General features: G+C 36.2%; 1 protein-coding gene across 2 annotated transcripts in view; it reads right to left on the reverse strand.

Moving 5' to 3' along the window:
* COG6 (component of oligomeric golgi complex 6) overlaps nucleotides 1–15846 on the reverse strand; it is a 149700-nt gene that overhangs the window by 57277 nt on the left and 76577 nt on the right. For both annotated transcript variants that reach the window (XM_004388073.1, XM_023742224.1), the window contains exon 13: nucleotides 11131–11248. In XM_004388073.1, coding sequence (XP_004388130.1) covers nucleotides 11131–11248 — 118 coding nt within the window. The remainder of the gene's footprint in view (nucleotides 1–11130; nucleotides 11249–15846) is intronic.

The following is a 15846-nucleotide window of genomic DNA, read 5'->3' on the forward strand; positions in this document are numbered from 1 at the left end:
AGACATGTTTATAAATCTGACAAAAGCTATTGTTTGTTCTCATAGAAAAAGATAAATATGTAAAACACTGTATAAACAATTTTAGATTAATAGAAGCCCACCCATGGGTTCCAACATAAGCTCATGCATGGGTAAAACTAGATTATATTGTAAATTAAGATTTTAAAAGGACAAAAATTAGTGTTACACTACATAATTAAAATTTTTTATTTTACTAAAATATTTACTACCTGAAACTAGTATATTCACTACCCCCTTTATGAAAACTTACAAAGAACTTTGAGCGTGAAATAAATGTAAAAGGTGTAGGAACAACTGCTATTCATCACTTTTTGCTTTTTGACTAGTAAATGAAGGGAAGCATTCTCTTGTTGTTATTGTTAGGTGCTGTCAAGTTGGTTCCCACTCACAGCAACCCTATGTACAACAGAATGGAACACTATGCCATCTTCACACTTGTTGTTACGCTTGAGCCCACTGTTGCAGCCACTGTGTCAATCCATCTTGTTGAAGGTCTTCCTCTTTTTTGCTGATCCTCTACTTTACCAAGCATGATGTCCTTCTCCAGGGACTGGTCTCTCCTGATAAACATGTCCGAAGTATGTGACACTCACCACTCTTGCTTCTAAGGAGCATTCTGGCTGTACTTCTTCCAACACAGATTTGTTCATTCTTCTTCAATATACTTCACCAACACTGTAATTCAAAGGCATCAATTCTTCTCTGGGCTTCTTTATTCACTGTCCAGCTTTCACATCCATATGAGGTGACTGAAAACACCATGGTTTGAGCCAGGCACACCTTAGTCCTTAAAATGACATCTTTGCTTTCTAACATTTTACAGAGTTCTATTGCAGAAGATTTGCCCAATGCAATGCATCATTTGATTTCCTGACTGCTGCTCCCACAGGGGAGCCCTGGTGGTGCAGTGGTTAAGAGCTACGGCTGCTAACAAAAAACGTCAGCAGTTCGAATTCACCAGCCACTCCTTAGAAACCTGATGGGGCAGATGGGGCAGTTCTACTCTGTCCTATAGGGTCACTATGCATTGCAATCAACTGGACAGTAACGGGTTTTTTTTTTTTTTTTTTTTTTGCTTTCATAGGTGTTGACTGTAGATCCAAGTAAGATGAAATCCTTGACAATTTCAATCTTTTCTCCATTTATCACGATGGTGCTTATTTGTCCAGTTGTGAGGATTTTTGTTTTATGTTGAGGTGTAATCCACACTGAAGCCTGTGGTCTTTGATCTTCATCAGTAAGTGCTTCAAGTCCTCTTCACTTTCAGCAAGCAAGGTTGTGTCATCTGTATATCGTAGGTTGTTAAACGAGTTTTCCTCCAATCCTGATGCCGCATTCTTCTTCATATAGTCCAGATTCTCTGATTATTTGCTCAGCATACAGACTGAATAAGTATGGTGAAAGGATACAACCCTGACACACATCTTTCCTGATTTTAAATCACACAGTATCCCCTTGTTCTGTTCAAATGACTGCCTCTTGGTCTATGTACAGGTTCCGTATAAGCACAATGAAGTATTCTGGAATTTCCATTCTTCGTAATGTTATCCATAATTTGTTATGATCCACACAGTCAAATGCCTTTGTACAGTCAATAAAACACAGGTAAACTTCTTTCTGGTATTCTCTGCTTTCAGCCAAGATCCATCTGACATCAGCAATGACATTCCTCGTTCCACGTCCTCTTTTGAATCCAGCTTGAATTTCTGACAGTTCCCTGTGGGTGTACTGCTGCAACCGCTTTTCAGTGATCTTCAGCTTTACCTTAATGTATGTTTTAAATACATTAATGCTATATAATTAATCAGAAAAACAATTCAGGAGTATTAGTTGATTTTTCTTTTCCTCATTTCCTTCATCCAATCCAGCAACAAGCTCTAAACTACTAAATACACTCCAACTGCTCATCACCATCCCCATGGTACCAACCTACAGCAAGCCACTCTCCTCTCCTGCCTGGTTCAGTTCAAAAGTCTCCTAAGTGACTCCTAAGAGGTCTCCTTGCTTCCAAATTTGTTCCACCACCACCACCTTCTATTCTCCATGCAGCAACCACAATGATCTTTTAAAAATGCTTTAAAAAAAATTAAATAATGCTTTAATTTTCAATGGCTTACCCTTACATTTAAAAACTAGATGCTTTATAGCTGTGTTGACACAGAATCAGTATTCAAAATTATTCATATTCTATATACTAGTTAAGAAATTTGTGGAAAATAAAATTTAAAAAGTAAAATAATTTAAAGTAACATCAAGAAACCATCAAATACCTAGGAATAAATCTAACAAAAGATATGTAAGATCTTAAAACTATGATGAGAGAAAGAAGATCTAAATAAATGGAGAGAGATACTACAGTAAAACCTGCGCAAGCCAGAACCTGTGCAAGGCAGAAACCTGTCAGAGAAGGAAAACTCAAATATTTTTCACTAAAACGAGCAATAGAAAAGCGTAAGACTGCACCCTGTCAAAGGCAGAAAACTTACAAGACCCAGAAAAACAAGGCAGTCTCACAGGTTTCACTGTAGCTTAATAAATTAGAAAATTTGGTATCATTAAGATGTCAATTACACCCAGATTGATCTATAGATTCAACATAATCCTAATCAAAATCCCATAAAGCTTTTTAATTTGAAAACTGACAAACTGATTCTAAAATTTATATTGAATTGTAAAAAACCTAAAATAGCCACTGCAATACTGTGAAGGAAAAGAACAGAACTGAAGGACATATAGTACTAGATATCAAGGCATAATGTAAAGCTCTAGAGTGATTAAGTCAGTAGGTTACTGGTGGAAGCATATACAAATAAGCCAATGGAATAAACAGTTCCAAAACAAATCCACACACACATAATCCCATGATTTATGACAGTTTCCAGTACTATTCAGTGGGAAAAGAACAGTATTCTCAATAAAGGGAACTGGACCAACCGGATATTCATATAGAAAGAAAAAAAAAAAAATAACTTTGGCAGCCACCTTACCTCATACTCAAAAATTAATGGAGATGGATCAAAGACCTAAATGTGGGAGCTAAAACAATCAAGCTTCAGACACGAACCATCAAATCAAAGATCAGTATACATCACTGAATTAAAATGAAGAACTCTGTTCACCAAAACACACCACCGAGAGTGAAAAGATAGGCCCAAGAGTGGGAGAAAATATTTGTAATGCTTATTATTCCATAAAAGGCTTGTATCCAGAACTTTACAAATCAATAAAAGACCCAACAGAAAACTGAGCAACAGACTTCAAAAGGCACTTCACAAGAGTACAATCACCAGTCAATAAACATAAAAAACTGCTCAGTTTATCATTAGTTTTCAAAAAAATGCAAATTACAAACAAAATATGACCACACACCTCCACAATGCTGGAAAATTAAAAAGACTAACAAAATCATGCTGAAGAAGATGCGGAGCAACTGAATCTCCTACACATTTTTGGTTGAGTGTAAACTGGTACAACCACCTTGGAAAAATTTCTGACAATACCCACTAAAGCTAATTCTACTACCCAGATATCCCATTCTTGGATATATACACAACAGAAATGAGTGTTTATGTCAACCAGAAGACATGTATAAGAATATTTATATAGCAGCTTTATTTATGATATCTAAGAACTAGCAACAACCCAAATGTCCATCAACAACAGAACGGGTAAATGGTGGTGTATTTATATAAAGGAATTATTACACAACAATTAAAAAACAAACCACTCATACATGCAACACGGATGAATCTTATAATGTTAAATAGAAGAAAAAGAGTACACACTGTTCGACTCTACTTACATGAAGTTAAATAGCAAGCAAACACAGGAAACAGAAGTCAGGTAGTAGTTTACCTTGGAGGGTACTGACTAGGAAGGGGCAGGCAGAAGGCTTCTGAGATGCTGGAAATGTTTTATATCTTGTTCTGAGTAGTGATTAATGAGCAAATACAAACACAAAAATACACTGACTTGTACACTTAAAATCTGTGTACTCTAAGTTGTATCTCCACTTAAGAAAGTTCATTTTTGATGTTTTTTGTTTGTATATCTTTTTGTAAATATTGAGAATCAACTATATAAAATAAAATAGCCAAAATTCATCAACAAAGTGATCACTAATAATTATTACTGAGTGCACAACACAGCTTTATGAAAGATATTTTAGAATTTTTATGTACAATTTCCAATTGCCAAAACTGAAGTTTAAAGAAAATCTTCACACTTAAAATTATTAAGTCTACTGAAAACTTCATATTCCTTGCATTACAACTTTCTTCTCTTTTTCAAATGTGTAGGACTCTAACACTAACAAGAGTCCTCATTTTTCCTATTGTTGTTTACTATGACAATTTTTATCCCTTTTATATTATAGGTGCTCTGGCTTTACTAAAAGAAAATGAAAAGGTTGCACCGGAAAAAAAATTCCAAAAGCTGTTTCTGTGATTTCGTTTCACTGCCAACTTTAGTTTCATTCTTTCAAATATCTTCTATTTAAAGTTCTCCAATTTTGTGTTAGTAGCTTCTTAGAAGGCCCCTCACCTACCTGCTTTAAAAAATAAAAGTAAAAACCCAGCCAACTCCCCCCCAAAAAACCCTCTTATTTATAAAACTAATTTCCTTTTTCTTATATAGACTCCTTTTGCTCTATCTAAATACGTGTATGTCCCAGTAATTGACAACAAATGGAATTAAAATTTTTAAGTAGATAAAATTTTACAAAATAAATTTAAGAGTACAAACTAGCATTTGTGTGTAATAATTTCAAATTACAACTTTTTATTTAAAAAAAAAAAAAATTTAAGCATTTTAACTGAAAAACAATGACTGTAATTTTTTTCCTGGCAGAATTATCAGTAAGGAATGCCGTACAAAAACCATTCATCCAGGATAATGATTCTCAAATTTTAATGTGCACACGAATCTCCCGAGAATCTCGTTAAAACGCACATTCTGATTCAGTACATCAGGCAGGGACTGAGATTTCTGCGTGCCTAATAACTGCCCAGGTGATACCCACACTATTGGTTCACACGCTCCACTTTGAGTAGCCAAAAGATTCTAAACAGTAAGTATATCCTAGAATTTAAAATACAATTTATTTAAAGGATCTTTGAGATGGTTTGTTGTTATTTTTAAGTTGTTGTCAATAGTTGTCAGATTGCAGAAAACTGGACAAATCAATCCTATTTACTATGCATTTGACATGAGGCTCATTTATGGCATATCAAATCCTTTTAAATTAGAATTGCACTGTTACTACAGTGAGAAGAATTTTATAATAAATCTGTCTAGTTTACACTGAGATGGCATTATGTCTTTTGCAGTATATTCTCTTTATACTTTGCTAGATTTGTAGTTATGAATGTTTCGAAAGCACCTGATAAGGAAGGGAGTACACATACTTGAATACTCAAGTGCTTCAAACTACTTTGTTAGGGAAAGAGTACATCTTTCAATAAGATGATGTCTTTGAATTTTCTTTTTTGATGCAAGATACAGGATTAGCTCCCAAATACGTATTTTCAAAAGCATAGCAGAAATCATATAAAAAGAGTTTATCTCTAGCTATACCTGTATTTTAAAAGCCATTCTTCCTAACAATTTTACTATCCACTTAAAATTCTATTAACAAAATCTCCACTTGGGTGCATTGCTAATGAAGAACATTCAGCAGTAAGTATGTGTTTTCTGCATAAAGCTAGAATCTTTTTTTGAGGAAGGGAAATAGTTCACAGGAAACAGAATAAGGGAAACATAATTAATGTAAAAATATGGAAGATTAGAATTTGATGATGTGATTGTAGATAAAATCCCATATAAATTGTAAAGGTCTTATATTCTAATGTCAATTTAATGCTAAAACATCCCTAATCCTGGCCAATTCATATCTGAGAAAAAAAATTTCAGGGCACAATAATTAATAATAACAAAAACAACAACATTTAATGATCTTAATAAACCAAGAAGGGTCCCACTCACTGCTATAAAATTCCATAAACTGCAATATTAATCGGTCCTTAAAATGTTCCCATTTCAAATAACAATTACATTCTTCACCTTTATCCTATTCTGTTCAAAGTTTTAATTGAAAGATGCCATCATTAAAACCTACCTTTTATTATCCAGTGTATTTTCCTACTTTCTTGCAACTTCCATTTTAACTTTTATATAAGAAATAAGACAGCTAGAAACTTACTGCTGTTTCAGGCAAAAATAAAACAAGAAATGGATAATGTCTGGGAAAAATAAATAAGATCCTTACTTCTCAGCATGGACAAAAATAAACTTCAGGTAGGTAAAAGTGAAATCACAGAAGAACCTAAGAAAATAATCTGTATGTATTTATTAAATAATCCATCATTTCCCAAGATAGATATTAACATCATATGTTAAATTCTAAATGTATTTTCTTGTTATGGGGAAGTTTTCAAGCATGGCATATTCCCATAAAAGAAATAAATAGGAAGTATTTAGATTTTATTATGTAAAAATTAAAAGTTGATGTCAGAAAACACTATAGGCAAATTTAAAAGGAAAAATGATAAACTGAAGAAGATATTTGTAATATACATGTGGCAGAGTTAATAATCTTAATGTATGAAGAATATCAGATATTAACAAAAATAAAACAACTCAGTAGAAAAATAGCAAAAGACATGAACAAACATTTCACAAATGGCCAATAAACACGTTTTTCAATGTTCATTCTCACTAGGATCACAGAAATCTGACTGAAAAAGTGAGGTATCACTTTTTGTTCATCATACTGGTAAAGATTTTTCAAAAGATTCATTATCCAGTGTTGGCACCTTTGGTGGGGGGCAGGATGGCAGGTTTGAGGAAACAGGTGAAAGTAAAGTAAACATGGGAGCAGGCTGCCTAGAGACACCTATGCCTGCTGGGCACCAAGGCGGGCTGCGCTAGTGTTGGAGACAATGATTGTAGTGATTCCAGTCTGCAGAGTTACGCGGTTTTCTTGAGCAGTGCTCAGCAGCCACAGTAGACAAAGGAGCAACTGAAAACTTGAATTAATCTAGGGTGGTTTTACAAAGTTGAGTGTGGTAAAATAACAAGGAGGCGGCAAGAGATTTTACGCCAAGATAATGATGGAGTACGGGCTAGCAGAAAATGAATGAAACCAGTCATTCACGACACTGGTATTTATTGAGCCCCCCGTGAGCTGGCATATAGAAGAAATAATTATTTTTGTATATTGATCTTGTCACAAACTACCTTACTAAATGTATTTACTCGTCCTACAGCTTTTTCACTTGACTCTCTTGGGTTTTCAAAGTAGACAATCAGATTATCCATAAATAATCTAATGTTTCCTGCTTTGGAATATTTATATCTCTTCTTTCTTTACCTGGTGTTTCCACCATGGTTATTATTTAAATGTTTACTGGCAAGTTTCCTGTCTTGTTCCTGACTTAAATAGAAATGCACCACTAATGTTTCTATGTTAATTATGATGTTGGCAGTTAGTTTTATTTATCTTCATATGGTTAAGGAATTATTCTTTAATTACTTGTTTACTAAAAATTTTCCCCTAAAATTTTATCAAATATCAAAATATAAGATTATCTTAACTTTGATCTATTTATATTACTATATTTCCTAACACTGAAACATTCTTATATTTATTCCTAGAATAAACCATACTTGATTTTAATATACTACTACATTTGACCTGATAGTATTTTTAACTGTTTTTACTTTTTTTAAAACTTAAATGTGACTGAATTGTGGCCTTGGCTTTTGTACTATCTCTAAAAGGCTTTTATGTCAGCATTATACTACCTAAAAGGATTAGGGAAGAGTCATGGATTGAATTATGTCTCCCAAAAAATGTGTGTATCAATTTGGCTGGGCCATGATTCCCGGTATTATGTGATTTTCCTATATGTTGTAAATTCTGCCTCTATAATGTTAATGAGGGAGGATGGGTGGCCGTTGTGTTAGAAGGCAGGACTCTGTCTACAAGATTGGATTGTGTCCTGAGGCAATCTCTTGAGATATAAAAGAGAGAAGCGAGCAGAGAGACATGAGGGACCTCATACTACCAAGAAAGCAGTGCCAGGAGCAGAGCGTGTCCTTTGGACCCAGGGTCCCCGTGTGGAGAAGCTCCTAGTCTGGGGGAACACTGATGAGAAGGCCGACAAAGAGAGAAAGCCCTTCCCCGGAGCTGATGCCCTGAATCTGGACTTTTAGCCTACTTCGCAGTGAAGAAATAAATTTCTCTTTGTTAAGGCCATCTACTTGTGGTAGCAGCACTAGATGACTAAGACAGGAAGCTTTCCATATTTTTCCATGTTCTGGAGAACTGTCTGTTTTTCAGAGGTATGAATAAAGCTGTCTGTATAATCTGAACTAGGCCTATCAGTGTGTTCTTTCATAGTTTTTCTTTCCTACTTAGTCGTATTCAAGTTTGCCACTTCTTTCTGAATCAATTTTTGTCAATTTATGTTGTCTTAAAAGTTATTCTTTTTATTCAAATATTCAGACTATTTTAGCAGAGGATTATATATGATATTCTCTAAAAAGTTTTAATATCTGTGGCTACTGTTTCTCACTTCTGATGTAATAATTTTAAGTTTTCTCCCTTTTTTCCTTGATTAGACTTGATAAAATGTTGTCAATTTTGTTGATCTTTTCAACAAATTAATTGTTTTTCAACTTTCCAATTTATCAGACAAATTTAGTTCCATTCTTTCTATTTACCATAAATTTGTTTTTTCTCTTCTAAATTTCTTTATATGAATGCCTAGCAAATTTTACTCAGTCTTTAGTCCCATACAGTTATCCAATCAGTGTAGCTTTGGGTCTCAGGCTTCTCTATGCACCTTTCCATACACTGACCCCACTACATAAGTGAAACTGTCTTCACTAAGGTCACAGATCATCCCTGGATTGCCACAGACAACAAACTTGCTCTCCTTATCCTACTAGAATTCTCTATATAGCATTTGTCATTATTAACCATGCCCTATTTCTGGAAACTTTATTTTCTCTTGACTTCTCTGACAAAACCCTCCCTCATTTTTCTCCTGCCTGCTAGCCAGTCCCTCTCAGTACCCTACAAAGGTTTCTTTTCTCCTCTTTAATGTCAATGTTTCCAAAGACTCTTATAAAATATGTTATAAAACATGATTCCTGGTGACCTCATTCACATCCGTGGATTCAACTATCTCTTCTATAAAAACTCTCTAAACCCATATGTCTAGCTCCCTACTACATCACACTGATTCTAGAAGGTATTTCATAAGTACCTCAAACTCAGCTTATCTAAAACTAATATCATAATCTTCATCCCCAAATTTTATCCTTTTTCTGTATTCTAGATAATAGTGATCAGTGTCAAGATTCCCATGTTGGTAACCTGGGAATTATACTAGACTCTTCCCTCTCACTCATAACCACTCAATCACTAAGTTCTGAAGGTTCCAACTCTCCACCTCAAGAACCTGTCTTTCATAGCTATTCGCAGAGTCTCTGTCTTAGATCATTCATCTTCACATAAACTATTTCAATACTCCCCTACCCCTAACTACCGCATCTCCAACTGGCCTAAGCAAAAAATCTGTTTACTGGTTCCCCATAGCTTGTGTTCTAGCATATTCTACTTGTTTCCTCTACTTAGAATGACCTCTACACACTCCCTTCTTCACCTATCTAAATCCGTAAGTCCTATTCCCTTCCTCTCTGGAAAGAATACGTAGACTGCTACGTATACTTCTCCTCTGTGCTATCAAGCATCCTGGGCACATGTCTTTCATAACACATGAAATGCTGTACTAATTACTCATTTATCTGACCATCTTTCTCTAAAGGAGACACAACCTGAAGCCAGCAGACCTTGATACGTTAATTATCTGCTAACAAACACATGTGACAGTTAACATGTCTGTTCATGCTCAATATTTGCATCATGTAGGAATTATTTTAAAAGAATTCAGTTGAGATAAGAATTCTGTCTAGATAGGAGAGATATATACCCATCGAGAACTGATTTTTAGTATACTTCAGTACAAACAGAAATAAAGCAAGAAAAAATATAAAGCAGATTCTATAGTTACACAAATAACAGGTTGTTATTTCAAAAGAATTTGAGTTGTGCATGGAGGTCCGGAAGCAAAATCAAGGGTTTTCCAAGTTCACAAAAGGAGCCCTGATGGCACAGTGGTTAAAGTGCTTGGCTGCTAACCAAAAGGTCGGTGGTTTGAACCCATGGCAGTCTGCTCCCATAAAGATTTACACTCTTGGAAACCCTATGGGGCAGTTATACTCTGTCCAACAGGGTCACTATAAGTAGGAATTGACTCGATGGCAGTGGGTTTGGTTTTGGTTTTTTGAGTTTAAGGAAGTGAAGATTAACCAGGTACCCTAGACTGGATAGTTACTATTTTATACCATATTACAAAATCCTAATACAGTCAACCCATTAAACAGAGAAGTATGATTTAAAAAAAAAAAAAAAGAGCTAGCCATGTGATACATCCTTGAAAAGCCTGAGTTTTCAATAATGAAGTAAAAATAAAGAAGGATTTGATCACTGTAAACCCATTCCTTAAGGTTCTGACTCAACACACTGCTCAAATTAAAATATTAGCTCTCACAAAACTCCTGCAGGTTTTGGGTTTTTTTTTGGTAGGGTGTTTTTGCTTTTTTGCCCTAATAATTAATTGTAGCAGGTAACTCAGAACAGTAAAAATTTGATAAGGACAAAGCTGGGACGTCAAAGGGTAAAAATACAAGCTGTTTAAGAACAACACTTCATGAGAGTTCCAGTTTTCCAATCTGTATATCATTTTAATTACCACCTAAATATAGTGAGTTTGCCTTAGTTACACATTTTTGGTTATAGAAAAATGGCAGAGAATCAGGGCTTAAGGATTCTACCTCCAATTATGACTCAATGTTATACTGTTTTGGAACACAGACTATAAGTCATGTTAAAATGAATTCTGCTGTTCAGAGGAAGAACTCAAAAGAGCACTGTATCAAATGGGGAAAAAATCATCACCTATGCAAAAATATTAAAATGACATCTCTAAATGTGAAAGATTCACATTCACATACTTTAAGAATTGTATTTTTGAAACATACCTTGTCCATTAATTTACTTGCATGAAGACTCAAGCTATTAAAGAATATTTTTTTGCTTAGCAAATGCATTTCTTCAATAGTAGTCAGCAAGGTGGCTGCACTATTTCCAACAATGCCACTGAAAGCAAAAATATTTCAAATTGTAAACAAGCTGAAAAATTTCAGTTCTTTACATGAGTATAATGCTTTAAAAAGATCTAGATTTACATAAAAGTTTTTATGTAGAAGACAATCATAAATTGAAAACAACTGCTCCAGTTTCACAGAAAAATGTCAGTTTTTTTTTTTTCCGTTTGAGCTAAGTGATGAAAAATGAAAACTACTATGCTTTCTGTATTTCACAATATCTTTAACAAAACTGTAGGTCAGAACAGACAGTCATAATATGCACACTCATAGCTATACTTTTCCTCTACAGCAGTAGACTTATATCCTAAGTATCCACAAAATATTTAATGTTAATTCTAAGAAAGTCATTCAATCAACAGCTCCATCAAATATTTTTCTTTATTGTGTATATATTTTAAAATATTTTACACTGTTATCATACTTAAATATTTGAAAATAAAATACTTAAATTTTATTAATACTGAGTTATTCTTTTAATTAAAACTGTTATACCCTATCAACAGCTTATTTATGTAGTTTCTCAATTTTACAAAGCTGCCTAAGTGGCAATACATTTGGACTAATTATGAAAAACTGGATATTTTGAAATAATTATACTGGCACATTCTATATTCCTCACTTTGCTATTATGAGGGTATTTTTAGACCTCATCCACGGTTTCCCATTTGCGCCAGGATGTAAGTCAAGCATGTACATAAAATAATTTCCAATTTTATTTGTCTAATCCTTCTAATTCATGTACTAAAAGTAATTTTAAAATAATTTTTAAGAGAAGAATTTTTGTGGATGCAAAAATACACTGTAATCTAGTAAAAATCACACTTTCTGAAGGCACAAAAACATCTTACTATACATAAAAAAAAGTAGACTGCTGAAGATAAATATAATGGCATTACTAAATACTGGTAAATAGCTAGCTAAAAACACAGAAAATAACTGATAAGTGATATATCGCACATGATATAAAAGCAAATATCAATATCATATATATTTCAGTACATTCTGAAACTATAATGAATTTGAATGAATTCCTATATAGTTCATGAAGACAAAGCAAATTATCAGTAAAAAGAAACATATAAAGCCAACAGCAAAATACAAAATCCTAAATACGTAGCCATAATACTTGCATTTTAAAAAAACAAAAAAAGCATTTCAGTAAAAAACAGTATAAACCAAACACCAAAATAAACTGGAAGGCATTCAAACGCACATGTATGCATGCAATGAAAACAAGTATTTCCCTGAATAAAAGCATGCATCAAGCAACAGAGAAAGAAAATTGAATGAACGCAAATATAAACTGGTATTTTAATAAAAACTTTTGAGACATTCAGATACACTTTGATTTTTTAAAATAGGAATTATCAGTTGTATTTTGCAATTATTCATATCTCAAATTTGCTAATGTTTATTCAGTACTAATGAGGTACCAAAATTGGGCTAGATACTTTTAGATGTTTCTTCTGGTATTTCACTCCATACTTCTCCCAACATGCTTATAATTCCATTACTTGAATTTTGCAGTTTTAGGTATGTAAGATACAGTAATGAACTGTCTGAATTCATGAGGGATAAGAATCAGCATCAAGCTGGTTCTGATGAGGCGGATGGCAAGCAAACGTCCACCTTCCCACTTCTCCATTATTTCTGACACCAGCCACTCCTACCACGGCACTCTCTACTTCTCTGCAGGATTCAATAATCCGTGGCAATGGTCACACAGAAATCACAGGCCATACTCACAGTTATGTGGCTTATTACGGAAGTAACAAGCTACAACTCAGAATCAGAATCGAATTAGAAGTAATAGCAACAACTCAGGATCAGGATCAGGATCAGTATCAGGAGGCACACAGACAAGGTCTGGAAAGGTCCCCAAAGTGGACAGCCCATTCCTCCCTTCTTCAGTGCAGCACAGCTTCTAAGGAGGACAACTCTCAGAGCAAAAACGCTCATGGAGCAGATAAGCTCTCCATTGGAAGAGTTCTAAGACCGTTCTCGGCTGGTGCCACTGCCCTCGCCAGCCATCAGTAGGTGTGACTTCTATGCTGGGCAGCTGCCTTTCCTGCCAGGTGGATGCTCCAATTCAGCTTCTCTGCCTTCTGCCTTCTATGGGCAGGCCTCTCCACTGTTGGCCTCTATACCGTCCAGCTCTCTGCTGTCAGGCTCCCCACCAGGAGTATCTCTGCCACTGGCCTTTTCATCACTAACTGGCCCAGCTCCTAGCCAGTGTAGCAGCTTGCTCAGCTTTCTCAGCTGCTGCTCTCCTAGCAGCAGCTCTCTGCCATCCATTGGGCCTTTCTGCTGCCAGGCCTCTTTCCTACCAGGCCCCTCTGCCACTGGGACCGTCTGCCATTGGGCCTCTCTGCCACTGGATGCTCTGCAATCAGGCTATCCACCAATGGCCTCTCTGTCTTCAGCCTTTCCACCACTGATGACCCAGCTCATATCCAGTGAAGCTGCTTCAGACCGCTCTGCTCATACTCAGCTCAGCTTCTCTGGAAGCCTAGCTCTTAGCCAGCAGCTCTCTCAACTGCGGCTGTTTTTTACCAGGTGTGGGAGGGTCTCAAGCACAGGACCACCTTGTCCCAAAGGGCACACTCCCCTCCTGGCTCCTGTCAACCAGACAGCCTTTAAAACCTCTCTGTTTTAGCCCTTTATATAGTCAATCACCAGGCAAAGCCTCCCTCCAGACCAGAGTTTAACCAATCCTCAATTACACATGAGATGTCAATCAACTCAGGTCTTTTATAAAAGTAACATTTTCTGCCAGCAGAGTCTGGCTCCTCTGCTGGGAAGCAACAAACCCTTTGAGGTAGAAAGTACCCTGGAAGGGCCCCCAAATTACTTCTCCTAAGAACTAGGGCAAAGGCAACAACTCCCCAGGGCTTAGGGGAAAGATCTCTCAAGCTGTTTTTCCAAAGAACCAAGGCAAACGGCCATATAAAGGAACTCACTGCATTGCCAGGTATTACATACAAATTCCCTGATACAGAAGGTGAGAGTCAAGCTCTCTTACACAATGTTCCTCTGCTACCACAACATACCCACAGACTTCACCTCCCCAGGCTTCCCAACACAGGCCTATCACAAGGTTCTGGTAAATAAATACTCAACGTGTACATTTACATTATAAGAATGCAAATATTATTTAGACTTGACCATGGAATCAGGGAATTCAATACCAGGGAACAAGCAGGCTGGTAAAGAAGATAAGCCCCAGCAGACAGTCATGCAGTAAGCCTAGAGAACAACCAGTCTAGACTGGAGAAGGAAAGTGGAGGGTAGCAAGAGGGATTTCAGATGGGAAGGAGGGTGGGTGGGTTACTTGATGTGTGAGAAAATATGCAGCAGGATGATAAAATCAGAGCAGAGGAGGTAGATAGACACACTTCCACTTAAGAGTTTGGGTTTAAAATAGCAGTAAGACCATGGGAAGGTAAGCAACCACAGAATAAAGTAATATTAACTCCAGGGAGAAAATAGAATCAAAATAATGCTGGATTTTCTGTTTCCTGGGTCCCTCACTTTCCGTTTTTTTTGTGTGTGTACTACTGCCTTTTGATGAAACCACCATCTAGCTTCATTGTATAAAACCTGTCGCTGTCGAGTCGATTCTGACTCATAGCGACCCTAGAGGAGAGGGTAGAATTGCCCAATAGGGTTTCCAAGGTTGTAATCTTTACAGAAGCAGACTGCCACATCTTCCTCCCACGGAGTGGCTGGTGGGTTCAAACCGTCCTTTAAGATAGCAGCCAAGCACTTAACCACTGCACCACCAAGGCTCCTTTACCGTATAGGAGGAAAAATTTTTTGAGATCTTGATTGTCTCCTGTTTTTCCCCAAATTCTCTGGCTAATTCTTAACATTCTTTGTGGGTTCCTCTTCTTCTTGACCACTAAATGCTGGAGCTTCCCATGACTCAGTCCTTGGCCTTCTTCTTTACCTACACCCACTCCCTAGGTTATTCCATCTAGTTCCATGGCTTCAAATATCTTCTACAGCTGAAAACTACCACACTGGGTTTCAGCTCTGACCTCTGTGTTATCTACTGTGTGTTATCTACTGTGTTATCTACTCAACATCTCCCACTGTATGTTCACAGGCACATCAAACCTGATACAGCCAAAAGTGAACTCTTCATTACCAGTCCACCACCATCAACCTGTTCCTCTCCAGTATTCCTCAATTCAGGAAGCAGCAACACCATTCACCCAGTTATTCAAACCAAAGGCCAAGAATCCATCCTTGACTCCTCTTCCTTTCACATCTCACTCCATCTAATCTATACTATATGTCATACTGGCTCTAAAATAAAATATATCCTGAATCAACTACTTGTCAACACCGCCATGACCATCATCCTAATCGAACTCATCATTATCTCTGTTCATAATTACAAAGTGCTTCCTAAATATCTTCCTTGCTTCTGCTTTTGCCACCCCCCACATTCCACTATACACAAAATTTTCAGAGTAACCTTGTATCATATATCAGCTCAAACCTTCCCATGTCTTCCCCAACTCACTCAATATTAAATCTAAATCGTCACCATGGTCTACAAAATCTTACATGATATGGCCT

This window comes from Trichechus manatus, unplaced genomic scaffold, assembly GCF_000243295.1.
Source record: "Trichechus manatus latirostris isolate Lorelei unplaced genomic scaffold, TriManLat1.0 scaffold00205, whole genome shotgun sequence".
NCBI lineage: Eukaryota > Metazoa > Chordata > Mammalia > Sirenia > Trichechidae > Trichechus > Trichechus manatus.